The 27,797-nt window shown below is 43.1% G+C and overlaps 1 protein-coding gene across 3 annotated transcripts in view; it reads right to left on the reverse strand.

Annotated features, from left to right (window-relative positions):
- DIP2A (disco interacting protein 2 homolog A) overlaps positions 1-27,797 on the reverse strand; it is a 206,368-nt gene that overhangs the window by 7,612 nt on the left and 170,959 nt on the right. For all 3 annotated transcript variants that reach the window (XM_054043479.1, XM_054043478.1, XM_054043480.1), the window contains 15 exons: positions 27,281-27,482; positions 26,894-27,003; positions 26,690-26,770; positions 23,534-23,657; positions 22,072-22,193; positions 21,641-21,752; positions 21,188-21,297; positions 19,189-19,319; positions 15,491-15,659; positions 13,535-13,705; positions 6,529-6,590; positions 5,144-5,201; positions 3,955-4,029; positions 3,024-3,198; positions 646-769 (listed from right to left, as the gene is read on the reverse strand). In XM_054043479.1, coding sequence (XP_053899454.1) covers positions 646-769; positions 3,024-3,198; positions 3,955-4,029; positions 5,144-5,201; positions 6,529-6,590; positions 13,535-13,705; positions 15,491-15,659; positions 19,189-19,319; positions 21,188-21,297; positions 21,641-21,752; positions 22,072-22,193; positions 23,534-23,657; positions 26,690-26,770; positions 26,894-27,003; positions 27,281-27,482 — 1,826 coding nt within the window. The remainder of the gene's footprint in view (positions 1-645; positions 770-3,023; positions 3,199-3,954; positions 4,030-5,143; positions 5,202-6,528; positions 6,591-13,534; positions 13,706-15,490; positions 15,660-19,188; positions 19,320-21,187; positions 21,298-21,640; positions 21,753-22,071; positions 22,194-23,533; positions 23,658-26,689; positions 26,771-26,893; positions 27,004-27,280; positions 27,483-27,797) is intronic.

A 27,797-nucleotide genomic window follows, 5' to 3' on the forward strand; every position in this document is an offset into this window, starting at 1 on the left:
TAAAAGGCTTACAGGAAAGGTTAAAAAAAGGCATGGTTAGTCTTGAGAAAAGATGATTTGGGGGAGAGGGGGGGCAGGGACCCGATAGCAGTCTTCAAATACGTTAAGGGCTGTTATAAAGAGGACGGGGATGAATTGTTTCATCCATGTTCACTGAAGGTAGTACAAGAAATAATGGGTTTAAATCTGCAGCAAGGGAGATTTAGATTAGATATTACGGAAAACTTTCTAACTATTAGGGTAATTAAAGCATTGGAGGGTTTTAAAAACAGGTTGGAGTAACACCTGTCCAGGATGGTCGACGTTTACTTGGCCCTGCCCCAGCACCGGGGGCTGGATTTGATGACTTCTCAAGGTCCCTTCCAGCCCTGCAGTTTTACGATTTTAGGACCCCCCCCATCCACTAGGTCCATAATCTGTGCAGGCCTACATTTGTTTTCACTCCTAGCTAATTGATCTAACAAGCAATTTATTTTCTTTTTATTTCTGTCAGACAAAAGCATAAATAAGGTGGCTGAGGGCTCCTGGCAAGTTGCCTATGGAGCATTCTTGGTTGCAAAATCTGGGCTTTGATGCTTTAAAAAAAGAAAAGGACACAAAGAAAAATGTCTTAACTGAAAATGCATATAGCTCTGAACCTCTTACCATTCGGCAATACTTTTGTGCGCTCTGATCACAGAGGTCTCAATATCAATGGGATGATACCTCATTCCTCTCAGCTCCAGTGTTTCATCCAAGGAGCCTACCACATACAGGGCATCATGCCTCTCTGGAAACAGTGAAGACATTCAGGTGATCAATAAATGTGAAAAACAGAAAGTCTCAAATTCACATGCATGTCCATTAATCATCTGGCCTAACATTTTCACGGCCTATTTCCTAGGAGGAGAAGCGGCATGTAACAGAGAGTTCTCCCAAATGGCAGAGCGTCCTGTGTTTAGGAGCCAGCTCAGTGCTCCTCTCAGTGACTCAAGATGAGATCTGCTGAACTGTATAGCGTTACCCATTGATAAAAGTGTGACCTGGCAGACCAGGTCAGAGTATTAAGGTCAATCCAAGTGTTAAATGTGTATTCAGATGTTTAATCTTCATAAGAACTGGTGGAATGTTACCTGTATTGTTAATTATCTGTTCCTGTCAGAATATAATAGCAAACATTTACATGGTAAATATCCTTGTAACTAAATTACCCATCAAAGAAATCTTGTGAAACGCTAATGAAGGACTTTAACACAAAATGCTAATTTCAAAGCCAGTGGCCATCATGTATATGGTCGGAGGTAAATAGTCCAAGTGCATTTCTCACCCATCCTCAACAAAGGAAAAACCCACGTGGGTAGTGACATTGTCAGCTTGCTTTACCTTAGAGACTAACAAATTTATTAGAGCATAAGCTTTCGTGGACTACAGCCCACTTCTTCGGATGCATAGAGTGGAACATATATTGAGGAGATATATACACACACATACAGAGAGCATCTGTAGACAGCATGACAACAGGTACCAGATGTTGAATGAGACTTATCAGATTCACACAATTTTCTAAATTGGACCGGCTACAGTGGGGTTAGTGTAGTAGGCTTTCACCTCTGGAGAACAGGGAAAATATTCCCACTTGTGCACGCTACAGAAGTGCCAGATAATTTGGTATAAGTAGAAATCTCAGGATGAGGACTGGAACGTGAGTTATCCACAGGTGAAGAATGCGGTGCCTGGCAGAGCTGACTGGAGTAGCACATGTGATAGCACTGGCATATCCGATGGGTATTAGTCCCCCAACTTCAATTCCAAAATAAAAAGGAAGATGGTCACATTGTTAAAACAGTATATTGGGCAGATGCATTACCTATTTTGCTGATTATTCAGAATCATTACATTCAATGAACATGTGCACATTAAGGGCCCGGATTCCTGGGAAATTGAGTATTTCTTATTTCTCACTGAAGTCAATCGGCATCTTGCAGGATAGGGGCCTTAATTTTCTACAGACTATTGACATTTTTCTGACTTTCTCTCCCCTGTGCTGACTGGCTGTTTGCTTCACTCTCCTCCTCCCCCAGTCTCTCCATGGTGGCTTCACTCCCATTGGTGGTGGGTGAACCATGGGCTTGGGAAAGCTCGCCCCCGCTCCCCCCTTCTGCCTGAGGCCCGGCCCCTCCTACCCTCCTTCCTCCACCAAAGACCAAAGGACCCCAGGCTGCCCAAGCACCTCCAGTCCTGGACAGCTTGCGACCCTCCCAATCCTGGAGCACTGGGTGGCGCATGGCCCCGCTCCAGTCCTGGAGCGCCAGACAGGCAGCCCCACCACTGGGGGCCCCCCAGCACTGGGCAGCCCCAACCACCCCAAGTCTTGGCTGCAGGTCAGCCACCCTAGCTTCAGCAGGGTTCCCAGAAGAGGAGCAGCCTGCCTCGGCTGGAGCCAACTCGTGGCTGGCGAGCAGGAGGGGGCCTTGGAGCAGAACATGGATGGAGCCACGCAGGGCTGTGTGGGGAGGCAGAGCCATCCCCTGCCTATGCTACACGCCGCCCATGTTCACTCCACATTTGCCCCTTCTCCACTGTGCTGTCCCACTCATCCAGTCCCTTCCCTTTTCTTTCCACTTAGCTGATCCCCTCCTAAGTAAACCTGCTGGGAGAAGGGGAGAGAGGGAACCCTGTGGAACTAACCTGACCCTTGCTGCCGTCACCTTGTTCTCTCTTCTGGTGTGTTCTATCCCTTCCCTCACCCTATGTCTGTCCTGTCTAGTTAGCCAACATTGTCTCATTATTTCCTTCCACTTGTCCATCTGTATGTACCCATCTTATACTCCAATTGTAAGCTTCCTGGGGTAAGGGCTGTCTTCTTGCTCTGTGTTTGTACAGCGCCTAGCACAATGGGGCCTGGTCCATGCTCCTAGGTGCTACCGTAATACAAATAAATAATAATACAGACTTACTCTTTGCTTGCTCAGCTACATAAGGTGTTACAAACAAATGCCCCTGTATGTTAGATGACACTACCAAGACCTGTTTTTCTATCTCACCTCCACTGGCATCAGTAAGTTCTGTTCTGCGCAGGAAGCCCAGGTACCCAGTCCGTGCCCATACTGTCTGTGTGTCTCCAAAACTCAGCCGAGCGCTAAAGTGGTCAGCGTGCAGTGCCTCTTCTCCATAGACTGTGTAATAACCAGTAGCATTGTGTGGACTACTCACCCAAATCTAGGACATAAAACATAACACGAGGGACCCATGGCATTATATACAAACACTGTTATTTTGCCATAATTAGACAGAAGAATTTCCTGATGCTATAGAAATCTGTCACACTGATCATCTTGGTGCCCAAGAACTGCCAAGAATGATCTTTAAAGAGAATAAACTTCCAGTTTATTTAAAATTAAAAGTAGTAAAAATACAGCATCTTCAGTGCATGCAACTAAAATACATTTCAGAGGCCAGCAGAGCTCACTTAAATGGATCTCTTTCAGTTTGGTACATGGAAAAGAATTTCTTTTAAACAGGCTTCTTCCATCAAAAAGGCCTGCCGGTTTAAGTGAGCCCCACCGTATGTCATACCACACAAAGCTTTGTTTGTTTGTAAAATAGGGATCTGTATAAAATCAGGAAATATCTCTATTAAACCAATCCTCTGCATTGATGGGGGCAGGCAATGCTAAAGAAATGGTGAGACATTTATTTTACCACCCGGGGCTGCTAATTAGATATGGGTCTGTAACAAGCAAGGATTACCTCAGAGTTCAGAATGGAGGATGAGACAGGGCATGCAGAAATCTGCTTAGGTATGTCGACATTTTACTTGGTTTTATTATAAAGTTTCAGCTACCCTGGTTTACTCATCTCTTTGGACTGACAAAGTGATATTTCTATTCCACTATCAATCCGGCAGACATTTATTTTTAAAATATACATGAAGTCATTAAAAGTATAGTGACCACATGGGCATCAAACCTTTACCTCTCCCAAATGTGAATCTCCGAGAGGTCCCTTAGTTTCAGTGTGTGCTATAATAACCTTTACGCCAGGCAGAATCTGCAACAGGAAACAAATATCGCAACGTTAAAGTCCTGTTCATTTTTTAAACTCACCTCTCTCTTGGTGAACTCAGTAGTTCAATACTTTGACTGGAGATTAATTCTAGGCTCTCTCACTCCCCTTGTTCTCTATAAAGCATGATTTCAAAAGTGTGTGAGGTTTCTTTAACCCTAGAGAAATGGACGAGAGTCTGTGCTCTGCCTCTAACATTCTTGGGGCAGAGGCTAAGGTGGTTGTAAGCCAGCACTGTACTATCCTGATTCTGGGCTGCTCCAGGAGCCGGTGCAATCCCGGGGCGGGAAGGCTAAGTAAAGGCAGGCTCTCCAGAGTAGTATGGAGGGTAAAGGGGCTGGGGTGAGAATCTCACATGGTGGCTTCAAATTAAAAATCCATTCACTGTATGATTCAATCCCCATCCCATGCTTTTAACTTTAAAACCATTGAACTGATTTATTTAAACCTGGTTTGTTTCTTAGATCTCATGAAATGTACAAATCAAGCAAAGTTTGAACAAAAGCAACTCAGTGATTTGGGCTGTTTGATCATATTACTGATCAGGACATATGCAAACAATATTTCTAATATGTGTTAATCCATTACACTGAAAAGGACAACTGGGTAGATCATACCCACTCACAGGGTCAAACCAACAGTCCTTTCCAGATTGGTGGATTTACTGCGGTGAGGAAACCAATTATTATTTTGCCACATGCAGAAAAACAACAGATGACCCAATTATACTCCAACTTCCAGAAAAAAATTACCTCAGGACTGAGATTAAGCACTGAATATTTTAGCCAAAAACGTTTGCTGGAAAACGTAAGAGGGAAAAGAAAAGAGGAAGGGTTTACAATAGAAGCTGGAACACAACTGTAGCTATACTGTGCCCAAGTTAAACTCCTGAAGCTTGCCTTTTAACTTGGCTAAAACAACCATTTATTTTTAATTTCTGGGGGCTCTATTTCTATGGCATGAAGTTCACCTCTCAACTTAGAAAAAAACATTTAACTCCCCAAGCAATTTATGAGAAAACTATATCCAAGCAAAGAAGCTGAACACTCAGAAAAAAACAGTTCATGAGACAGCTTTACCACAAAAGCCATCCACTTACCTTTCCAGACTCCATCAACGGCAAACTGTGTGGAGAACCCCGCTCCACCAAACGTACCCTGGAAAGGTAAATGGAAAATGCTTTTGCTCAGTAAAGGTTTATTTATGGTCTCACAGCGACATTTTAAAAATGGGCAAGCGGGTTTACGTTTATTCTCTACTAATAATTTTGTTTTCCCTTTTCTTGACCTACATTGTCTGTCGACGCCTATGCTCAGTTGCCCAGGACGGTGCTCACTGACTGGGAGCTGGCAGTTAGTGAACCCCAGCTGTCTTTGGGAACTCAGTGGTGACCATAATGCCTCTATATGGTCCTGGCCGTCTAGGAGTGACCCAAACCACCAAAAACTCATTTCAAAAGCAATGCTAGAAATTCACAGCAATTGCCTTCGCGACTGTTTCAACTAGATTCCAAAAGTGCCACGGGCACCAAATGCCAAACTACAACGTCTCCCTTCCAGTCAGATCCCATTGACGTCATTTTGCTCAAATGAGGACACTGGCACCTACTGACTACAGCCATTCCAGCCTCACCTCACTAAACAAAGAAGCAGCTCTCAGCTTCCTGTAGGAGTGGTGGGCTCCACAGATCTGGCCAGCTGAAAACTTCATCTACAGTTGAAACATCACCTTTGTTGAAACTCTCATGACCAAATTCAGGGATGATATAAATGATAATGCAAATTAAATGTCAAGAAAAATTTAGCAAGCAAACTGGCAAACCAGGATGGAAGTAAATGCCACTGTAGCATAACCTGCACTGACTTGGTCTTCAGTAAATGTGCATATGTGCGCCAAGAGGCCAACAGCAGGAAAAACAACAGAAGGGCATAAAGAAAACAGCCCCTCGCCTGCTCCCCATATACACTATTTTATACTGCACCAGCCCCAACTCTAGGGGCCAAATTCAATCCTGAGGCAAACAGGCACCACTCCCATTGCCTGAAATAAGACTCCTCTTTATCCCAGGGGCTGAATTTGGTCTTAACAGACTGACATCTCTTTGCAAGCCTATATCCGGCTCTATGACAGTATGACAGTGTGTGCCCTAGAAATGAACTAGACAAGGGGAGATTAAGTTATTGCAATTTAAGTTGCTTTGCTCAAATGCTGAGCTGGTTGAAGTTAGGACCACAAATACGGTTACATAATATTTTGACTGATCTAAACACCAAGATTTGTTTTAGTGCACAGAAATTAGAGATGATGCAAGAGGGCAGAACAAGCGGTGGGAAGGGCAGGTTGGGACACTTCCAGGGTGGAGGGGCTGTGGGCAGAGGGATCAGGAGCTGACAAGCACCTTTCAGCATAAAGCACAATGCAGTGAGGATGAACAGACTTGTCTGCAGTGTTTCAGGGGTTAATGCTATGTATTATCACCTGTACCTGTCGTGTCGAAGCGCTCTCATATCTACGTAGACTGTTGTTGGATCTGGTCCTGCAGTTCCCTAAGAACAAAGGGGGGGGAGGGGGACACGACGATTTTAAGAAACCAAAAAATCTTGTTTTTGTTTTTCAAATCACTCTCTATATATTCCTGTCTTTCACTGAAACACAGTGTTGTCTCTGATAGATCATGAGTACAGTAAAGAGCTCTTCCTATGACCAATTCCCATCATGCAGCTTTGGTTTTTCATACAATTGGCAAGTAAACGGAGAAGTAGCTCATATATGCACGGAAACTTCTGAAGGCACTAAATTTTATTTTGGTACTAATACACTCTTCTAAAACAGGATCATGTACTATGCTTCAAGTATATAAGACGACTCTATGCAGGCATAACCCTGTTCCCTATACTCAATTTCTATATCCAATAACACAATCCTAGAAAGAACAAAACTCTTTGGTAATCAATATGTACAACCAGTCAGGCTAGAACATCTTTTCTTAGCTACTGAAAGTTTACAGAGCGCGCGGGGAGACTGGTTATTCTTTGCTGGAGTTAGGAAGTGCCACCTTGTGAGCAATTCTGATAAGTGGTTTCTAGACCTAAAAGCAAACCTGAGACTCAGTGGATGAACCACGCAAGGCACCATTTAATTCCAATAATGCTTAAACTTGGAGCAGTTTATAAGTTTATGCTCCAATAAACTGAAAATTAGACAACTCCCCAGCTGTTTCCCTCCCCCACATCCCACACAGGGCAACACAGCATGGCGTTGGGGGCTGTCTACACTGCAGCTGGGAGGTGAGATTCCCAGCCTGGTTAGACCCACTCATGCTAGCTCTGCTGTGGATGTGGTAGCACAGCTGGCGGGCTTGGACTCAGGGAGTCAGCTCAAGCCACTGCCCATGGCACAATGACCACACTGCGATTTCTGGCATGCTAGCTCAAGCAGGAGTCTGTCTACCCGGGCTGGGAATCACACCTCCCAGGTGTTGTTTAGACCCATCCTAGTATGGACCAGGATCCATAAGAAGACACCAGTTTGTAATCTGCTCAAGATTACAGGGCTGGAACGGTAACCAGCGGTTTCCTTAGAACAACATGCCTTAGTGCTTTGTAACAATGTTGATAAAAAAATCTTGTGTGTTGTTTTCTGTCACTACAATGCTGCTCTTTAGCTGGGTTAAGAATGGGAGTTCCATCTCTGGGAATGAACCATTAAACACTTCCAGTAAAAACCTGGGCAATATATAGGGACCTCGGCTTGCTTAACAAACAGGAATTCTTGTACTTCAGCTAGAAGTGATCTCTGTGAGCAACATAACATTTCTTCAAAACGAAAAACTCAATTTGACTAGTTTCCAGTGAACTCCCGTAAGCAATTACATTTACAGCATATGCATTGAGAAAGAAGGACTTTAGGACGTTACAAGCACACACATGCATCACTATACCTGTTCAGCCAGCTTGCCCAGTCTGTTTGGCTGACAGAGGGACCACAAACAGAAGTGACAGAGGCCAGCAAAGTGTGAGAAACAGAGAAAAGAAAAATACAAACAAAGAGGCACAGGAGACATGAGATACACACAATAGAACGGGAACAAAAAGTCATAGTATCTTAGAACAAAAAAAGGAATTTCCATTTCAGATTTTTTTGGAAGGACTGACATGGATTTTCTTTAAATCATTACTTGGGAAACGTGCACAAATCTCACAAAGCACTGAACCTGCATGCTTACTGCTATACCTTCTCTCCCCCACCCCCATTTAAAAGTACTTATTTAATGTTATTTATGGCTTCAATGGAGACTTTTAAATCAGTCTGTTAAGATAGGAAGATGTTCTGTATTATTTCCATACTAAACTGTACCAAATATAATTGGCTTGGATAGCACTGATATGCACTTAAATAGAACATTGCAGAATGAGAATGTTTTGGGTTGTGGGGTTTTCAGGGGGAGAGGAGAAGAACAACTTAAAAAAAATCTTTTCAATAAAAGTGGACAACAGTCAGCAAGTGCATGTTGGGTGAACTTTTCACTGTCCGTACTGCTCAATTCTTGACCGTTTTCTTAAAATAGTTTAGAAATAGGAATTGTTTACATTTGTGGAGTAGTATAGGAGCTTAGGGGTCAGTCCATTGCCATAAAATAGACACTTCCATTGAAAAAAACATGGACTCAGACAATCTTTAGTCTCCCACTACTTGTGAATTCAGCAAGCAGATCTCTTCATAAAGGCTCTCTAAAGGATGGCTCTGTGAGGGTATGGATTTCCAGAGGTCCTTCTCTCCCTATTTTGCTTGCTAATATCTGATGTGGCTTTATTTTCAGCTGTAGGGGAAACTCAATGGGCCCAAATTAATCTTTCCCATTCTTACTTTGTCATTGCAATTGTTGCCCAAGACTTTCAAAAAAAGGTGCCTAAAGTGAGGCTCCTAAATCCTTATTTAGGCACTTAAAAAACCCTCATAGCCAATCACATTTCTACGCACTCCACTCTTGATTTTATGGAGATCGAGTCTTACTCTGGGATTTTCAAACAGACAACACACGTTTGTGTCTATGTGTGTGGGTAACTTATCTATCTACTCTCCCGTGTAATGAGTTCATTAAATTACTTTATTTACACCTATTTTACCTTTGTATTTAGGTCTTTTAATTAAACTTCCTTCATCTGTGCAAAAAAAAAAAAAAAAAAAAAAAAAAAAAAAAGACTGTGTAGTTCTTTTAAAGTGCAATTATACCTGGGACAGCATATTCAAAAGCAGTGGTTCTCAAACTTTTGTCCTGGTGACCCCTTTCACATAGCAAGCCTCTGAGTGCGACCCGCCCCTTACAAATTAAAAACACTGTTTTAGAAATTAACTACCATTATAAATGCTGGAGGCAAAGCGAGGTTTAGGGTGGAGGCTGACAACTCGTGACCCCCCTGAGGGGTCCCAACCCCCAGTCTGAGAACCCCCGTTCAAAAGGTTTGAGGTTCTCAGCCGTAGAATAAGTGATATCATGCATGGCTCATTCTGAAGCTGAAGTCTGCTAAGAGGAAATGCTATTGGCGCACAGATCTGGAGTCTTGTCAGTTATCTCTGAGGGATTTAACACAACAACTTCAAATGCAGCAATATTACTAGGTGTTCTCCTTATGTGGCACTGCTGCTACTATATTGATAAATCATTTCTTCTGCGGGTTGTCATCTGTCTAGCTCCTATCTGAGAAAATGTATTTATTCAGGATGCAAAGTATCTAACATGAAGTTGCACTTCTAAATTCATTGGGGTTATAACAGCTATTTGCAAGGATGAATTACAAGAGACTCTGCACATAAGGTTAGAGATACAGTATGGAGAGAAGGAGAAAAGAGGAGTTTGAAAAGCTGTCAGCTATAAAAATCACCAGACTACAAATGTGTGTCATAAACCATTTTTAAAAAAAAACTTTCCCTTCTGAACACGTTAAAGAACGGTATTCTTTTAGGGTTAAGATTCATACAACTTTTGCTAAGGATTATTTCTTTCTTCTCGTGGGAGAATCTAGGGTGATAACATTCAAAGATGCTCCCAAGAAAACGGGACTTCTTTCCTCTAGTGGCAGCAGGCCCAAAAGGAAATAACATCCTTTAGCTGACATTTTAGGAAGGTGTAGTAACAACCTGTACACAGGGCCAGTGCAAGGATATTTTGCGCCCTAGGCGAAACTTCCACCTTGCGCCCACCCCCACCCCATAACATCGGTTCATTGAGGGGCAAATCCCAACAAGCCTTTATAGACCCCAGGGGCTGTTCCCCAGACCAGGTTCCTCCCTCCCCGGCCCCTGAACTCCCCTGGAGGGTGCACAGCCTCCTTGTGAGCCCTCCCCACCTCACCCCGGCAGCCCCTGCCCCGAGTCCACTCAGTGGCTTTGCTGGGCTTGGGCCGCTGCAGCATCTCGGCAGGGAGGAGCTGCCTTCTGGGGGCTCCTGCAGCAGATGCATGGGGGCAGAAGCCCCCGTGCATCCCCTGGCTCCCCCCTCACCACACTCGGGCTCTGCCGCTCCTGGTAGTGTGAGCCGCCGCCGCTGCTGCCCCTCCCGGAGCAGGCTCAAGGCCCTGCGCCCCGGCGGCGGCTCACGTGCCCAGGAGCCGTAGAGCCCGAGTGTGGCGAGGGGGGACCTGAGGGGCGCACGGGGGCCTCTACCCGCATGCATCTGCTGCAACCTGGGCAGGAGGGGTGGTGGGTGCGGCTGCTCCCTGCTAGCGATGCCACCACCTTTGCAGGGCTCCTGCCCCCCTGCGCTGCGCCGGCTCCTCCATGGCTGGGGCTCACCGCCCCTGCAAGTCAACGCTCTGGCTCTCTGGTGCCTCCAGAGGGTGGCTTCTCCCTGCCGAGCCAGGGCACCGCTTTTTGGCATCCCCAGGGCCATCCTTAGGATTTATGGGGCCCTATGCAGTATTATTAAACTGGTGCCCCTATGCCTGACGGCAGCCTGAGCTTGCAGCCCGGCGGGGGCGGAGGGACAAGGCAGAAAGAATAAGATGCCCAGCCCGCCTCATGGTGGCGGAGAGTCACAGCTCCCCACAGAGACCTCTGTACCCTCTCCCTCACGCAGAAGGTACTTAATTAAAAGCACTAAAATTGGGAATAAAAAAAAAAAAGTCAGTGACAGGTTTTTTTGCTATGCCCTGAAGTTTGTCAGACATTTATTTGCAAAAACTTTGTAGTAAGGATGAGTCAGCTGTCTTGCTGAATATGACATTAAATATTATGGAATACATGATGCAGCTCTTCTCTGTTTCACATTTTCTTAATCAGTATTTCTAAGCTGATTTTATATTTTAAATGTACTCTTAAGCCTTCAAAAAGTAATCACTCCAGACTACTACATATTTAACTCACTGAAACAGACGTTATTTAAAATTAATCAGTCACAGTCATAACAATGTTCATTGCTTTTAGAAAAAGGGAACACTAATTTACTGTGTGATACCTCCATAACGATAGACATGTTGGTGAAATTTCACCAACTTTAAAAAAAATATGTTTCCAAAGATTTTAGGCATAACAAAGAATTTTCTCTCTTACTAAGGTACTGATTTTGCTTAAAACTAGTTCATCAGATAGTCAGAAGTAAAGAAAGGGAAACTCTTTGTTCAGCTATCTGGAAGCAAAGGGCTGTTGCTTCCTTTAATTTGGGGGAGAGAGAGAGGAGGGGGTGAAGGGAGAAATGGATGGACAGAAAGGACAGGAAGACTTTGGAAGTAAGTTTTTTTACTATAGTAATTAAAATGTGTATTTTAGATAAGGGGGGGTCTTTTGAAGAATTTATTTAAAAAAACATATGTCTGAAGATCCAAGCATTTAAGGCTAAAGATGATTGTGCATCTAAAAATCTATGCAAGTTTTTTTTAGAGATGTGATTTTATAATCTTCACCAACTCACAAATTTTACACTAAGGTCCTGTAGACTGACATGTTCTGAGTAAATATTACAGTCATGCACAACTGTTTTTGTCAGTACATTCAGAAACTGACAGTAGATACCTGGGGGTTGGCAAACACCTGTTAAATGTCTTCTTTACCCCTTAAATGGCTCTTTAACAGTTTCAATGTTGTGCTAATAGGTCTGGCAGGCTGGAGACTGTTTCTCTTTTAACTACTAGATCCCCTTCCCAGGAAGGCTCAGAGCCGGCAGGAAGGGTCAGAACAGGGATAGGGAATCAGTAGGGTGGACGCTAAGACCCAGTGATGCCCCAAATTTTCAGGTGCCCTACCCAGCTGCCTATGTCTGAGGACGGCCCAGGCGCCCCCAACCACTTGCCGCTCGCTCGAGGCCACTGCCTAGTTCGCCTAGTGGTTGCACCAGCCCGGCCTGTACAGAACCTCAGTCTTTGACTATCTGACTTCCAATGTCCATTCACTGTCTGACTGCAAAGAATTTACAACTTAAGGTCCCAAACGTGCAAACAGTTCTACGTGTGCTTAACATTATGCATGTGAGTAGTCCCACTGACTTCAGTGGGAATTCCCACGTATGTAATGTTAAACACGTGCATACATCTTTGGAGGAAGGGGGCCTAACACCTGACAGATTCATTGAAACTTGCCTTTATCAAAACAGAGTTAATGTAGTCAGTCATCATATAGGGGTATCTACCACTTTATTAGCCTATAATAAAGCCACATGATGTTCTGTAATAACATGCACTACTTTTTTGGGGAGAGGGAACATCACATCTATGTGGTTTAACAGAACTAGATTTAAGTCTGGTTCAGTTAGCCAAAAAATGTAGCTGTGACTGAAGTACCAAATAACCAAAACAAGGCACCACTCAATGCTATCCTCCCCACGCTCTGAATGCTGGGCTGTGCATTTTAAAGGCATATCCGTTCTGTCTCGGATTATACTTTTTTACTGGAACAAGTCAGTGTGGCACATTCAAAGACAACAAATACTTCGCCCAGAAAAACAGAACATAAGCAAGACGGCATGCAAAGAAAATTGTAGAGCTTGTCAACATGACAGCTTCTTTAACACAGAATTTCTTATCTGAAGAACTCTCCAATTTGCTCCATATAGACATACGCCAGTATCAAAATGCAAAGTTTAAATCATAATCCCACAGAGCTATAATGATATTGCTTGGAATATTTATGATGCGCAGCCATAGCAAGTTACATATTTATCTTAGTACTGTTCATTCATAGCTGATAATGTCACAGTACACTTTTTTGTATTGATTAAAAGCTAACTCAGTTGGCTATCCATCACTACAGAAGGGCAAGACTGTCATATACTCAAAGTCCCCCATTCCAGCCATGCAAAAAAAACAACCAACAAAAAAACAAACAAACCAACCTTCAGAATTTATTTCAGTGATTTAGTAGTAGGAAAGCACACAGGGAGTGCGGGGCTTAGAACAAACCACCGATAAAATTCAACAGAAAAAAATCTGTTCAGGACACAGCTCTAATCAAGTTCTCTGATACGCATTAGCTGAAGGGAAGGATTACAATCCGATCTCACCTGCAAGCAAATAGCTACGTTGACCCTGCAGCCAAATGTGGTGCTCACTGAACGTGCAGAGAGGCCCAGGTCTTTGAATAATTTTGAGAAGGACTGTGTTAGTGCAATCCTTGGTCTCTCCTCTGCCACCACCATACATGTTCGTACACAGGACAGGTTAACTCCCTTCATCTGTTGGAGAGGGTGTTTGAAAGAAGACAGGGAGAAAACACAATACCTCATAACACAGAAATTAGCAATTTCAGGAGACTCCTACTTTTGCAGTTGGATTAAGGGATAGACTGATTTTAGAAATGTCAGGAAAGATTGGGTCTACTGCAGGAGGGACCTAGGAAATGTAATACATTACTACTAATATATACTTATGCTTAAAAATATAATATCAATAACCTCTTCCCTTTTTGTTTTGAAAGGTATTACAACGAGACTACCTGGCAAAGGGAAGTCTACTACTGTCAGCCAGGTTAATGGTAATGATTCTTTGGCATAAGCAGCAAGAATGAACGAAGATAGTAACCTCTGAAGATCGTAACTACAATAGGTCCCCACTTGAGGATCTTTGCCTCTGCATGATTCCAGCATAGGAAAAATCCCTTACTACAATTCTGAGTAGTAAAATCACTGCTTCAGTGGGAGTGCTTCTGCTGCTGAAATATACCGGAGATCGTTTTCAATCAAATGATGGGTCTCAATACAGAAATCTTTCCCTCAAACATAGAAGGGAAAAAGGGTGCTGTAGATGAACATGGAACTACAGTATAATTACCACCTTTAGAGAAAAAGATTGAGAGAAAGCTTATTTATTTTTCCCTTAAAGTACAAAATAATGGATCTCTTATTGTATACCAAAAACCACCAGAGAGATCTTGCCAAGCAAAAAATATGGAACTATAACTGGTTAACCAGTGCATTAAGTGCAAGACGAGTTCTGCTAACAGGTAACATCAGAAATACAATGGGTGATTTATTTGGGACACTGCTCAAATTGATGTGTTGGTGTAAACTGCAACAAAAACTTGGATTGATTTTCAAGGGCTTGTGTGTCCACCCAAACTGCTGCTGTTGTACATTGAGCCTAAGAAAAGGACTTTTAGGAGTGTGATGATTGACTAAGGTGAAATTCTGACAACATCTTAAATTTTGGGAGGTATAACACTACTGTAGGGCTCTCTTGCCTGATTTTTCATATGCTAACTCTCACCAACGTCCATATTTGGAAATTGAGATCACCTAGCTCAGGTTGCTCAAAAAGAGAGGTTTGGTCAGCTGAGTATAAGTACAGTGTTACCCCATTGCACAGGCGCCTCAGAAGTGGGAGAGGTCTGTAAACCAGACATATAAAATGTTGTCAGTCTGTGTGGGATAAACACAGAGCTTCACAGAAGTGGCACTGCACCAAAAATCCATGTTACTTGTAACTTATGGGAAGTTGCAGGATTCAGCTGGTAAATTTTTGTTCTTGCCAAGCCCCAAAATTTAGAGCGATGTTCTGGGTACAGTTTATTATGTCCATTCTGGTGTGTGTGTGTCAACAGCTAAAGGGCAGCTTAATGGTTCAGAACGTTTGGTGTGGAGAATTCTGACATAGGAAAAGAAGGGATTTTACAAGTGGGTGGCAGGATTTTTTATTTTTGGCTTTCCTTTTTCAGAAAGAATGAGTTCACTGAACCTGCTGAGTATTTCCCTCAAAATTTCAAAACTAAAAATACCTTGTTACTTGAGATCAAGCATGGAAACACCAAATCCAAAATGTGATTTTTTTTTTCCCCTCAAATTTGTGAGCAAGTGACAACTTCCTGCAATTTCAACTACAGCATTTGCCAAGAAGCAAAGCATAATCAAAGGCTTTCAGAGATTCCGCAAAGGAGCTCATTTTTCAGCTGATGACCTACAACAAACTAAAAACATTAGAGAGATACTTGTACATTAGTATACGCAGAAATGAAGTCCACTTACCCGAAGAACATCAGTCTGTGTTCCCAGGCCTTTGGTGCACATCTCCATGACAGAGTAAGAACAGAAGGTGACCCGCACTTTGTACTGACTGACAGCAGACAACCACAACGACACATTGCTCTCCAGTTCAAGAGGAGGGACCAAAATAGACTGGTGTCCTGAATAGACACTATCCGCCACCCAAAGGAAAGAGAGAGAAACACACAGATAAAGTACACTTCAACTATGCTGAACAGGCATCATGCCAAAAGCGGGGAGGCATAGGAAGAACGAGATAAAGCAGACCAATAGCAGAGCTTGGTACCCAGAGCTTCTGTTTAAAACTCAGTCAGCCCTCCATAAAAAGCAAGCATCCAGGCATACCACTGGGGTTTGCAGAGTGACGGCTTGAGTCAGAGCTAAGGGAAATCTGTCCTCGAATATAATGAAGTGATTTTCATTTATACAAGCCAAAGAAAGTGATCCAAAGTGTAAAGAGGGATTAAACTTCAGGGAGAGTTTACGCACCTTCAGTAAGTCACAACGAAAGGCTGAGGACAAGTGGACTCTCGCCTTGGGCACTTAGTCTGCTCCGGGACCCCTCAAACGCAAGATCCCATATTGTCCCTCACCCGTTTTCAAACGGAGTCCTCCACTACCTTCCCAGGCCCCCCACAGAACCTCCAAGTTAAAACCATCCAAAGAGTCACCCCGCAACTGGGTGGTCAGCCTCAGCCTCACTGCTCCACTGTTGTCCACATCCCACCTCTTCCTCAGCAAGAGATCTGCTCTGGGCTCCATCTCACTAGTCTCCGTTGCTGGCATAAACCAGCTCCCATACTGCTTTCTGGGCAGAGGGAGAGGAGAGATGTAGCAGCTGGTGGAGGCTGTTCTCTCAGAGGAGCCATTGGGCAGACCATGAAGCAGGAATACAGGGCAGGAGGGGACTCAACCCAGCCTCTCCCCCCAGCAGTATAAATCACCCACCCCCTAGAGGTCTCAAAGTCTCAGAAATGAGTCTATTCCCAGGTTAAATCCATCAGGGAACTGGCCATTTTCCTCACAGTTAATACCAGTGTAAGAGAAAAACAAACCATCATGTTCAATTCACCTTCAGTGGAAAGTTTTATATATACACACAAGCTACATGAGAAAAATTAGTGTTATACACAAAATATTTTTCTGATTGTAGGACAAAAGGCAAGAGATAAAGAAATACTTCAAACTTCACTGAAAAAACAAGAAAGGTAGCCAATAAACACTGCCTGCCAAATGTATTTCAGAATGAGACAACAAATAAGGAGGAGTCCTTTTGAGGAGGACTTGAACTTATTTTTATGATGTTGAAAAACTAACGAGAAGCAGCAATGCCAGTTTAAACATTTCACTAGACAGCATATGTTAAAAAAATAAAACTTGCATTTTGGCAATTAACAATAAAATTCTCTATTGGTAGTTTAACAAATAATTGCAGCACATGATCGATCAGAATGTGAGACAACAGAGAGGTTGAAGAACTCATCAAGATTTTACAACCAGCCTTATTTGTACCCACCATGCATATATCAAATACATTTAACCCCACTCTTAATAGATACTCTCTGATTTTCCCTTGACAGAAAAGTCAAAGATCTCTATCTGATGAGATACATGGCAGGGTACTAAGAACTGAGGTTATAAAATATGAATGCCAGCCTATTACAGAAAGGGTTTTGTCACTACCTACCCACAGAAGATTTTGGTACTGCTGTTCCCACAGAAGTTACTATTCCTCATAGATACAACTCTCTTTCACATATTTCTTAGATAAATGTATACTGTTAGAGAATCAGTCTTGCAGAAAATGCACTAAGCAGTTCCTAATGGGTCAACTGGATCTTTGATTGACTGTAAATCCATTCACCTTTCAATGTCAATGAAAATTTTATTGTGTTCTCCCCAGCAGGTGCCCTGGATCTGTCAGCTTCTAATGAACAGAGTCTATGTTCACATTAAAGATTTTAATTTAGAATCTGGTTCACAGTTAGCAGATCGGAATGGAACGCAAGAGAGAATCTGAATTAGTTCCAACTTTATTTTTTGAATATAGTTTGTTAATTTTGAAATGACAGATGTATGTCTCTGTGATGTAACATTGGTAAATATGGTCTTAAATCAATTAGTGTCAAGGAAACAAAGGAACAACCCTTTCAGTGGCGCACTGAAAAACAGGCTCAGAAGAGTATGGTTGGGAGTGTTCCAGCTTCTCCAGTGCGCATTCAGTGGGTGACCATGTTCCCTGCCAGGCTTTCCCCCTCAAAAACTTTTGGCTCGTCAGTGGCTAGTACTACAAATAGGTTTGGGTTTTTAAATAGCTCCTCTGTATTCTGTTTCTGGATCAATCCTGTACTCCAACTAGATAAAAAACTCTCTGATGCTGCATTCAGAGAGAACAACCTAGCACTGTATGCAGTTAGTAAAGACAAGGCTTATGTAACATTTGGACAGACAGCACCTCATATGCAACTCCCCTTCCTTTAAAAAAGGCACACCAGTAAAGAACACAGATTCTCTGGTTTTATTTAACTGTATTTTGAAACAATTATTTTTCCTTGCTGAAACTATAAGATGTTCTCAAGATTTAAATTAAATTTATTCTCCTTCCCCCACTATTTTTTCCCCCATCTAAAATGTAGGGTGCCTGACTTATTGCAATGGTCTCGATTTTCGATCTTTGTTTAAATAAACCTCTTATATTCCATTTATGTATTTATTCATTAACCATCTAAAAAGTGAAAGCATTCCACAGCAGAGGGCTGATCATAAACTAATTACTTTGTACTTGGTTGGATAACTCAATTTAAAATGAATGAGGTAACGAGAGATGAACAATTGTACAACAGTACTGGATGTGTTGAATTTTAGTGATTTTACTATCTGAGCCAAATACGTCCCCTTGCATTTTAGGGAATGTTAAATTGCTTGCTTCTAATTATATTGTTATTATTTATTACTGTATAATGCCAACCTGGTGTTGGGTGCTCTACGTACATGTATTGAGTTAGGGCCCCTGTCTCAAAGAGACACTTTTTGAGAAGTTTATTTGATCTAGATCAGTGGTTTTCAACCCACAGGCCGCATGCGGCACAATTAGCACACAGCTGCGGCCCACCTGTGTGCTAAAGGCTGCCGGGCCGCGTGGGGTCCAGGTTCCCGGCTGGCTGCCTGGCGCAACGAGGTCGGGGCCACCGGCCAGCTCTTCAGAGAGTCCAGGGGCTTCCCCACGGGGTCCGGGCTGCCCCGCTGCATGGCCAAGTCCAGGGTCCCTGCCACCTGGCCCCCCGCCCACGGCCCCACTCCTGGTCTCACTCTGTGGAGAGGTCTCTGGATGGGAGGCGCTGGGCATAGGTGTCTGTGGGGAGAGGTTGGGGGGGCACTGTGATTCTCAACCTGCGGCCCAGGTAATACATTGTGGGCTGCATATGATAAATAGGTTGAGGACCACTGATCTAGATTAAACCAATACTGAAATCCTCTCTTTCTTGTACTTGAAATCCAAGTAACCCATATTTACAAACAATGTTTCTTCTCCCGTACAAAACAAATATGTTTGGGTCTCAGGAAGTTGCCAGATAACCAGGCGTAGAAAGTACCACAATAGTGACTGCAAACAGAGCAGGCAAACAGAAAACAGAAAAGCAAGGAAGCCCCAGGTAGGTATAAGGTTTAAAATACTGTACCTGCAGAGGCACCATAGTGCAAACCCGAGGCCACAATAAGGGTCAAGGCAGATGGCAATCTGTCGTGAAGGGTATAGTTCACACTGTAGCTTTACAGAGCGACATAAGGCACTTGTAGCTGCATGTGACATCTGGAGAAGGAAAACAGGCTCACTAAAGGCTCATGTATGTCAGGAAATTTTTACATGTTTAAACACACTTGGGAATACTGGATGTAGAAGCCATGACAGGCCATGATTTTGCAGTCAATGTGAATAAGGGAAGTCATGATCAGCATCATGTAACCACTTCAATAAAGGTGCGAGTGCTAGTAATGCACCTCTGCAGATATCCAGGGAGTCCTCCAGCAAAAACAGGAAAGACCAGAGTTGACATTCCTGAAACTTCTAAGGTCCAAAACAGAGAAAATTTTTTTTAACCCCTCCATAAGCCCTCTTTATGCATCCTAAAGGAACAAGAAGGTACAAGCCCTGTGTTTCCTAAGATATTTTGAGGGTCATCTTTAAGTGATTTGTCTATAGTTGAACAGCATTTCTGTGGTTGTTGAGAATGGTACTCTTTACTCCCAGTCATGCCCCTTAACTTCAGGACTATTCCTTCTCTGACCATGTCTACGCTACAAACTTATGTCGATGCAAGTTACGTCGGCACAGAGCCATTGCAGTCAGCACATCACTTGTTCACATGCACACTTGGCTCCTTGTGTCGGCGGTGCAAGTACTCAGCAGGAGTGCTTGTTTTGATGTACAGTGCGGAGCACCATTGGTAGATTAGCATCCTAGCACAGGGTGCCATCCCGGCAATGGAAAATTTATCTACACACTTACCTGAGTTTCCTTCCCCTGCGTTGGGCTCGTCTGTGCTCGACTGACTGGACTCAAAAACAGGTCCTGGCTCACTATGCAGCTGGATCCCCCAGTTGCCTGTCCCCCCATTCTCCTCCTTGTCCACCTCTTCCTCCTTGCTGTTCACGGCACGGACCTGTGACTTGGGCTCTTGGAGGTATCCACAGTGGTGTGTATGGGCGAGAGGTCTCCACTGAGTATGGCAAGTGGCTCTTTGTAAAAGTGTCAGGTCTGCGGCTCAGCACCAGATCGATTGTTGGCCTCCTTGGCCTTCTGGTATGCTTGCTGCAGCTCCTTAACTTTCATGTGGCCCTGCTGCTTGTCCCTTTTGTACCCCTCCTCCTGCATCCCCCGAGCAATCTGCTCACAGATGTTGACGTTTCTATGGTTGGTTTGGAACTGTGCCTGCACAGTCTTCTCCCCACAGGTCCAGGAGATCCAATATCTCCTGTCTCCAGACAGGAGCGTGTAGCCAGTAAGGTCAGTTGCACTTAACAAAGGAGAGCTGCTCAGTGTGCTCACCAAGTCAGGGAATCAGGAAAAGGAATTTCAAAAGTTCACAGGGCTTTAAATGGTGGGTGGTGGCGATGGCGGGCTTCTGGTCTACGTGACCCCTGGGCAGTGGAGTTCACAATGGTGACCAGAGCGGTCAGCCTGGGCCATTGTGGGACAGCTGCTGGAGAATTATAAGGGTTGACATAGGTAACAAGTGTCTACTCTCATGCTGCGTTGACCTCAGTACATCGACCATGGCTCAATATTGCTCAGGGAAGTGGTGTCACTATGTTGGCATAAGAGAGCTCTTACATCAGTTCGAGACAAAGTTAAGTGTGGACACATGCACAACTAGACTGACGCACGGCAGCTGACAACAACAACAACTTTGTAATGTAGACCAGGCCTTCACCTCTTCTCTTAAGTCTCACCAATTCCCCAGCTATAACCATCATTAACTGAATATTTCTAGACAGCTGTGCCTGACATGTCTACATCAGAAACCTTGGTTGCAATGTGAGATTTGAAATATGTTTACATTAAAACATCTCTCACCATTTTTAGGCTTCTTCCCAGATTGAGTTGAATGGAATAAAGAATATGAAAAGATTCCAGTGAAGAAACTAGTTAAGACAATCATCTCAATTCAATTAATATACCTTTACTCCTGCTAATATGCCAGTCGTAGACACACTGAAGTCCAAATAGGCCAACATATCCGGGGATGGAGGTCTAAAAATATTAGCCACCTTCTTTTTAGGTATATCATCTATTTAAAATACACAAAAGCAATACAATTGCACATTATTTTGGAAAAGGTAGAGCAGTAAACCTTTAAAACATTGGACTATTAGGTTATTCATGGTTTATGGATTGACATGCAGCCACAATATGAGAGACTCAACACCAATCCAGCTAGCCAGCTGTGCTAACGGGATAAGTAATTAACAGGTCTCCAAGCTAACGGACATCCTTGCAAAGACAGCCAGTTATGCTAACAGCTTTAAATCATATTGGAAAAGCCATGATGCATCTTTTCAGTTATCCACACTTCTCTGCATGTCCAAATGTAAATCTTAATATATTATTAGCAAGTAGTTAGACATCTGTACCTGTATCCAAAATGGTGGGCCATGTTTTAATATCTACAGCTGTGGCAGCTTCCTTGGATTTCAGCAGTTTCATTATTCCTTGTGTTGTAAGGATACATGCAGACTTACTGACCTGTACAAAGTACATTCAAAAAGTTAACAAAACTAATGAATGGATGTTCTTGTGCTTTAATATCCACCCAAGTCAGTCCAACCTGAAGGAGCTGATTATAAAAAAAGTTGTAAACAAAGCAAAAGAAAATTGTGATAATGGAAAACAAGTTTTTAACTAGTTTAATGAAACATGGATAGACTCTGGGTCAGAGGGTCACTACATTTTTCAGAAATTCATATTATTTTATATTTACCGTTCCATGAGGTTTATTGGGCAATTTTTTACTTATTGGATCAACAGTTTTAAACAAAACAAAACACAAAGGAATCTCTCATACCTCTACAATCATCTTGACAGTGGGCAGAGTAGTAGCAAGATTTTGTGGGTGAGGGGGTCGAACGGTTATGGGTATACAGCCGGCATATAAACAGCCATAGAAAGTTGCTATTAAGTCTACTCCTGTTAAGGACAAAAATTAGTTTTAATTTCACAAATCATTATAATCTCTCATACCAATTCCAAAAAATATCCTCAATACATTTTAAGAATCAAAAGTCTATACGCATATATTTGTCATAAAAGGTCCATCTAAACCAGTGCCCTGCCTCTAGAAGTAGCCAGTCCTGGGGGGTTTGAGTTTTTGCATTTAAATATTAGTACATTTGTAGTAATTATTTAAGTTCTTCAAATGAGAAGATCTGTTGAAATACATTTCAATAAAATGTCCAGTTTTGGGTGCCACCTTTTAAGAAAGAACTGGAGAGAATCCAGTGGAGAACAACAAAAATAATCAAAGGTTTAGAAAACCTGATCTGTGAGGAAAGGTTGAAGAACTGGACATGTTTAGTCTTGAGAAAAGACGACTGAGGGGGGACCTAATAATCTTCAAACATGTTAAGGGCTATTCTAAAGAGCATGGTGATTAATTGTTCTCCATATCCATTGAAGGTAGGACAAGAAGAAATCACCTCAATCTGCAGTAAGGAAGATTTAGGTTAGTTATTAGGAAAAACTGTCTAACCAAAAGGGCAGATAAGTACTGGAACAGGTTACAAGGGAGGATGTGGAGCCCCTGTCACTGGCGGTTTTTAAGAACAGGTTGGACAAACACCTGTCACGGATGGTCTAGGTACATTTGGTGGACTAGCTGACCTGTTGAGATCCCTTCCAGTCCTACATTTCTCCGATTCTCTGATTAATACATTCCATGAAGTCTTAGATGGTGTGGTAGATTATAAAGTGGGCAATCCAGTCTTTCAAAGTAATATATACAGAATTTGTCTTTCATAAGTTAACATTATGCAGTCTCTAAACTACCCTTTTTGCAGAGTTTTACGCTCCTGTTCTACATTTACAAGCATGCATTAGTGACAGAGACCAAACATGAACTCATTCTAGAGACGGTCACTTCCTGTTAGGACACAGGTGCATTTGTGGTCAGCACTGCCCTCTACTGTACCTATTCTGTGAACGCACACATCCTTTCACTCTTTGGAACCGAGAACGTGGTACCTTTCATGTGATCTGCATTCATTCCCTATTCACTTCCCAATGGCATGGTACTGCACAACTGTCCAGACACGTTCCATCTGACCTTCATAGATTTATTTGATAAATTTATCCTGCCAACTGGAGAATTGGCTTAGCAGAAAAAGCTGAGAAGTAAAGGAGCCTTCCCCTTAACAATTACATGCTGGTCACTCGGAGATGGATTGTGGGACTGTTCAAGCATCGAGATGCTTACGTTCCTTTACCCACAATTGATGACTTTACAGTATCTGCTGTCTCTATTCCCTTACCTGGAGGATAAACCAGAGCGACATGGTCTCCGACATTCAGTCGTCCCTTCTCCATCAGTGCAGCTGCCACTCTCTCTGCTTTCTTGTGCAGTTGTACACACGATGCAGTGCTAGCTACTGTGCCCTGTATAGTACAAACATGACTTAGGAAAACTTGGCAGGAAATATATTTTGACACTTAGATCTAACACTTCATTTCAATTATGGTTTTAGCATTGTAGCGGATAGAATTGAAGACTTGTTGAAACTACATTTAGAATGGCAGAATTCAGTCAGTTATAATTTCGACAGCTAATACAGATATTTATTTTAAAGTTTTTTATTTTTTATCAATTTTAATTTTCACAGTTGTGCAAAATTATGGGTTAAGCATTCTTTTTTTCATTTTTTATAGATTTAATTTTATCGGGGAGTCAGCCAAAGGTGGGAGTGGGGCGGCAATTATTTATAGACAATAGACACTGATTCAAAAAGCTAAAAGCTTTATAACCGTTGAAACACAAATTGTCAACCATGTCTCAAAATATTAGCCTTAAATTAAACTTTAATAAGTTCTCAAGCAGCATTTTTCTTACCTTGCCTACATGGAAATTTCAATCATCATCGATGGAAATATTTTTTCGTGTGTATAGTGAAATCAGCGTTTACTGACATTTACCAGTAAAAATCTAATCCTGCCAAGCCTAACTATATTCAAATACTTTAGCAGCTCGGAAACTGGGCCAATTGCACCAAAACCTCTTAAAATGCACACAGAACTGGCTGTGCTGTAATTCGCATATTTACAAGTCACCAGCATTATAAATATCAGATAATGAAGATACTTTGGTACAAGTTCTAGATTTGCCTTTCCACACAAATTTAATAGCTTAAACCCATCTTTGTTATTAGAAACCAAGATGATGAAAATGTAGCATACTTTTCTGATTCTGCCAGTAAAATGATTCATTATTGCAGAAAACAAAAGTAGTTAAAGCATTCCTTCACCTCCGCTGTCTTGTTCCAGCAAGTCTGTACAGGGGGCACTACAGAAAATCCTCAATAGTCCTTACAGTGCTACAGTCTACTCTCCTTTCCCTTCACCCACTTCTCGTTCCATCCCCTGCCCCACAACCAAGTACCTGCTCTTGACGCTATTTAAAGGCTCGTCACCTTTACAGTTAGACTTTCCCCCACTACTTTAACTGTCTTAGTCAAAGCTTTATTTTATTCTTAATTCAGTGCTTACCTCTTACATTTCTGATACCTACATTTGCATTTCCTAATTTAATGCCCTTTGCTTTAAATTTCTCTTCATTAATGATATTTTTCTGTACTGCACAGTAGACAGTAAAAGCAGGCCCTCACAGGGAGCGCCAGTAAACATTCCTAGCTAGCAAAACAGGTAACCAGGAGTCCGGAGGAGCTCTGCTAATGAACATGGCAGTTAACTTTCAGGTCAGTGAAAATTTTTTTTCATTTCTGGGGGTAACAATTCAGCGTGGAGGTTTCCTGGACTGCAGTAGGATACTCTGCAGCCTTGGGGAATATTTTAGAGAAGTGGTCGTCGAAGCCCTGCAGTCCCAACAGTGAGGAAATCCGATTTTGGATTAGGACACAGGACACAATATGCTGATACAGCATTCATCAGCTCGCCCACAAGGCCCCTACCCCACCAACATTTAAGCCTCTCAAAGACTGACTTTTGCCCTGCTTCCTATGTTAACCTAGATAACTTGTACAAACATGCCTTATTTGCCACTCCTCTTCTGCGAGCCACTTGTTTGTCTGCTCCTAGGCAGTGAGATCTTCCCGGCAGGAGCCCTCCTTCCCTGAGTGTCCTGAATATCCAAGCACTGCCACAATCACCCAGTAAACCATAACTGAAATGTCTGGTGACAGAGGTATGGTGTGGGGGCTGCCAGGACAGATTAACATTGCTTGGCCCAAGCTGAAGTGATCACAATGACTCAGGTCTTGTCCTCTTTCACATTTCTGACCGCCGTCAGTAGTGACAGAGCACACAGCAAAACTTTAAACGGTAACTGAATTTCTGTCCCTCCATGCTCTGGAAGTGAAGGTCACTTCATAGAGCTTGCTGCTACAAACGCTACCATAAAGACAGCCTCCCTCCCCAACAACCGGCTCTTCAGAGACCACTTGTGCTGGTCATGTGTCCAACACCTTAGCTTGCCTGCACACACATTTTATTTGCCAGCAAGGTGGAGGGTCACAAGATAGCTGATGAGTCCAACACCTCAGATCCACTCCTTCCCAAGAGAGTGTTTGCAAACAGGCAACCTTGCTGACTGAGGCAGAGCACAGCTAGCTTGCTGTCGGTCACAGCAGTAACAGGCAGTCCTTAACCAAGTGGACTTTTAGGATATGTCTACACTGCAATTAAAAACCTGTGCTGGCCCGTGCCAGCTGATGTGGGCTAAGATACTTGGACTAAGGGGCTGTTTAATTGTGGTGTAGACGTTCGGGCTTGGTCTGGAGCCCAGGGCCCTATGAGGTGGGAGGGTCCCAGAGCTCAGGCTGCAGCCCAAGCCTGAACGTTTACATTGCAATTAAACAGCCCCTTAGCCCGAGCCAGCTGTCTAACCGCAGAGTAGACATAGCCTTCGGGCCCATCTGATGACCCAGAGCTCTAGAACACTGTACATGAACACATTCCACTGACTGTCAGACCGTCCCCAAAAGAGGTAGAGCCCACTGGCACTAGTGGAAGGGACAGAGGTGCCCCTGAACCCAAGAAAGCGGGAACAGAGACCTCCAATGTGTGCCCTGGATCCATGACCATATTTCTTTTTTCTCCCGTCACAGCTCTGGCGAGGCCTGCCTTCTCTTACCCTTCTACTCATTGCCCTTTGAGCGCGAAACCACAAATGCCAGGCCTGGTGTAGACCTCAAATCTGAGAGAAGCTGGACACGCAGCTGCTGCAGCTCTCTGAAACTAGACAGGATGTAGACTAGTGTTCTAGGGAGGGAGCGGACAGTGAGCACAGTGTGAAAAAGCTAAAATACTGACCATGTGGATTCATTAAAGTGTGCTGGAAACCGGACGAGTCCCCCCACCGTCAATAATTAGGCTGTAACACGAGTCTGCCACTTCCCTTCCTCCCCAAATAATTTTACTCATTACTTGATCTGAAAATGAGACTAAGTGCATCTCACCTTGGAATTCAGCAATAGAAAGAGAGGGTGATCTGGGGTTGTCTGGGCTCGCCACTGAAGAACATCTGCTAAGTACAGGAACTGAAGCAGAAAGAAGACAGGACAGAAAACATTCAAACTCCCTTGAAACATACCACGCTCAGCTTCAGTAGGGTACTATAACAACTACTACCCTTGGATACATTCAAAAAGACTCAGTGCTACCTTTCTTGCCTGGTCATTATCCTCCAGCTGGGTAACATCTCTCCCTGAGGCTTGTGCAATTCTCTTTCCAGCAACAAGGTTGCCCACTATCATAGAAGCAGGACCAACATCTGGGTTAACAAATTGAGCAAAATGAGAGGATAACTCAATTTAACAAAGCCAATCCTAATTAAATAATAACTAATAATTAAGCATGCATATTACCATAAATAACTAATGCAATGTAATGTTAAACAAATAAAAAAGGAAGGTGAGAGGCTGAAACCAAACATCAGATCTGACAGAACAAACGTCACCTGGTAACACAGACGTTAACATGTTCAGTTACCGAGACACAACATTTAGAGACAAACATGAAGACTGAGCTACATACTCTGCTTTAGTTACCTGGCTGTTTTTGTCGAGGTTTAGGCAAGTTGGTAACACAGGTGTGAGGACACATCAAAACATTGCAAGGGTGCAGAGCACCCTCTAGAAAGCGCTGTTTCGTTTCTGAAATATGAATTCCTCCGAGTGGCGCCTTCGGCAAGGTGTTGGCAGGAACCAAAGCAAGACAATACACACCCACTTGGTGAATGCTGTCAATTGCCTTGAGGGGGAAAAAAAGAATTAGTTATGTACAGTGACATGGCACTTAGCTGGAACAAGAATTCTAAAGTAACTTATAACATCACAAATTTTACTTGGACCATAATTTGCAAATAAAGGGTCCAATTCTGCACTCACTGAATTCAGAGAAGTTGTGCCATGACTTCAATGGGAGCAGATCCATATTTCTGCTCGTGCAGTCAAGCCCAACACTGATTAGGGAAGTTACTAAAATGTGGGTGATAAGTGCAGAAAGGTCGTGAAGGCCAAAACTGTGTCACAGGGTACTTAGTGTGTCCAGTGCAACCACAGAAAC

The sequence above is a fragment of the Malaclemys terrapin genome, chromosome 11, assembly GCF_027887155.1.
Source record: "Malaclemys terrapin pileata isolate rMalTer1 chromosome 11, rMalTer1.hap1, whole genome shotgun sequence".
NCBI classification, from domain to species: Eukaryota; Metazoa; Chordata; order Testudines; family Emydidae; genus Malaclemys; species Malaclemys terrapin.